The sequence below is a fragment of the Caenorhabditis briggsae genome (assembly GCF_000004555.2).
Source record: "Caenorhabditis briggsae AF16 supercontig from assembly CB4, cb25.NA_367, whole genome shotgun sequence".
Classification (NCBI taxonomy): domain Eukaryota; kingdom Metazoa; phylum Nematoda; class Chromadorea; order Rhabditida; family Rhabditidae; genus Caenorhabditis; species Caenorhabditis briggsae.
In genome coordinates this window covers 1-1,665 of record NW_025543277.1, presented here as the reverse complement: position 1 = coordinate 1,665, position 1,665 = coordinate 1, and the positions used below count along the sequence as shown (strand labels likewise).

Here is a 1,665-nt window from a genome sequence, read left to right as displayed (position 1 = left end):
AATTCTTTCTCCTAAAAATTTCAAAAATCCCAAAAAAAAGCTTAATTTTCGTCCAATTCCAACTTCTCCGTCTCTCACTCTTTTATGTTCGAAAATATCTTCCTGTACTGTTTCTTTTCATGTTTTAACATGATTACAGTAATCCCATCAATAAACAATTAGAAAAATACGAAAAAATCGGTTTATTTTCAATAATTTTTGTCAAAAATCGAGTTTAAGAATGCGGCCTCGACTTCTTCGCCTTTTTTGCTCTCGCTGGTGATTTCTGAAACAAAAATATTAAAAAAAAAATCCCAAAATTAACAAAAAAGAGTTTCGTGGCGAAACCCATTTGACAAAATTTGCCTATGTGCCTTTAAAATTACTGTAGAAATCCCGCGAAGTTTTTATCCGTTTTTTTCCATTATTTTTTGCATCATTTCCACTCATTCTTCGGTCAATTTTTATCGTTTTTTTTCTGATTTTTTGCTAGAATTTCAGCAAAATGCATTTTTTAAAGCATTCAGCTTGTTTTTCACCTAAAAATAGTTGAAAAACAGTGAAAAATTCGAAAATCTCGATTTTTATGGTTTTTTTCCTTTTTTTCGGTGTAATTTCCAGTTTTCATAGCTAAATTATAGTCTAAAAAAAAACAAAAATCGCTCGATTTTCCAAGATTTTCAGCCAGAACTCGGCTTTTTTCCATTTTTCCTGAGAATTGCTCACCACAAACGACGCATCGATGTTTCCCCATTCCGACGGCGTCTCCTCGACAGTCTCATTGTCGTTGCACTCGCGAGTCTTCATTTTTGGCTCGGCTGTAAATTTGAAAGAAAAATTTTTTTTTCCAGAATTTTCTATTAAAATTCTCTTACTCGGCTTCGGCATCGACACATTGATCTTCTTCTCCTTGACCGGCTTCGTCGATCGATCCGAATCGCGTGATCGTGGCGGCGGTCGACGCGGCTGTTTGATAATGACCGCCGGTGGTGGCCGCGGCCGCGGTCGGGGTGGCGGTGGATCATCCTGAAAGGGAAAAAGGGGTTTACATCGATTTTTCCGTGGTTTTGAGCTTAAAAATCGGTTTCGGAGGCAGTGGTCTGGAATCGAATTTGGCTAAGAAAGCCCTAAAATTGGGCTAGGAAGTCTGAAAATTGACTCAAAATGCGTGGAAATGAGCCTTTAAAGTCTAAAAATCGGCTCTAATAAGTCGAAATTCGAATCAAAATTCCCGAAATTGGTCCAGAAAGTCTAAAACGGCTACCAGATTCCATTTCTAGGCTTTCCGGGCCAAATCTGTTTATCCGGATGTCCGCAAACACTCACAAAACAGCCAACGATAAGAAAGACGGCTAGGTTGAGTAACAGAAACAGATGAACAATCATTTCGCTTATTTTCTATTGGATTAATACTTTTTTCCGCTGTTCGACAGCATTTTTGAGATGGATTCCAATTTTTTGGGATTCTGGGAAACTGTGTGGAGGTCATTCTTGTGTCTGGAAAAGGGGCGGAGTCGAGGGGAGTAGAATTTTCACGTTTAACTGATTTTTTTAAAAGGAATCTGAATGGAAAACGTGAAATTTCAGGTCAGAAATGCTAGAGATCCTAGATCCTGGAGATCCTAGATCCTAGAGATCCTAGATCCTAGAGATCCTAGATCCTAGAGATCCTAGATCCTAAAGATC

At 38.3% G+C, this 1,665-nt stretch overlaps 1 protein-coding gene across 1 annotated transcript; it reads right to left on the bottom strand.

Annotated features, from left to right (window-relative positions):
- Positions 1 to 214: 214 nt before the first annotated feature.
- On the bottom strand, positions 215 to 1,468 carry CBG25042 (the record flags this gene model as incomplete). The annotated part of the gene is made up of 3 exons (XM_045240925.1): positions 215 to 265; positions 676 to 1,051; positions 1,302 to 1,468. 3 exons carry the CDS (start codon positions 1,466 to 1,468, stop codon positions 215 to 217), a joined length of 594 nt encoding a protein of 197 aa, XP_045091443.1.
- Positions 1,469 to 1,665: the final 197 nt, after the last annotated feature.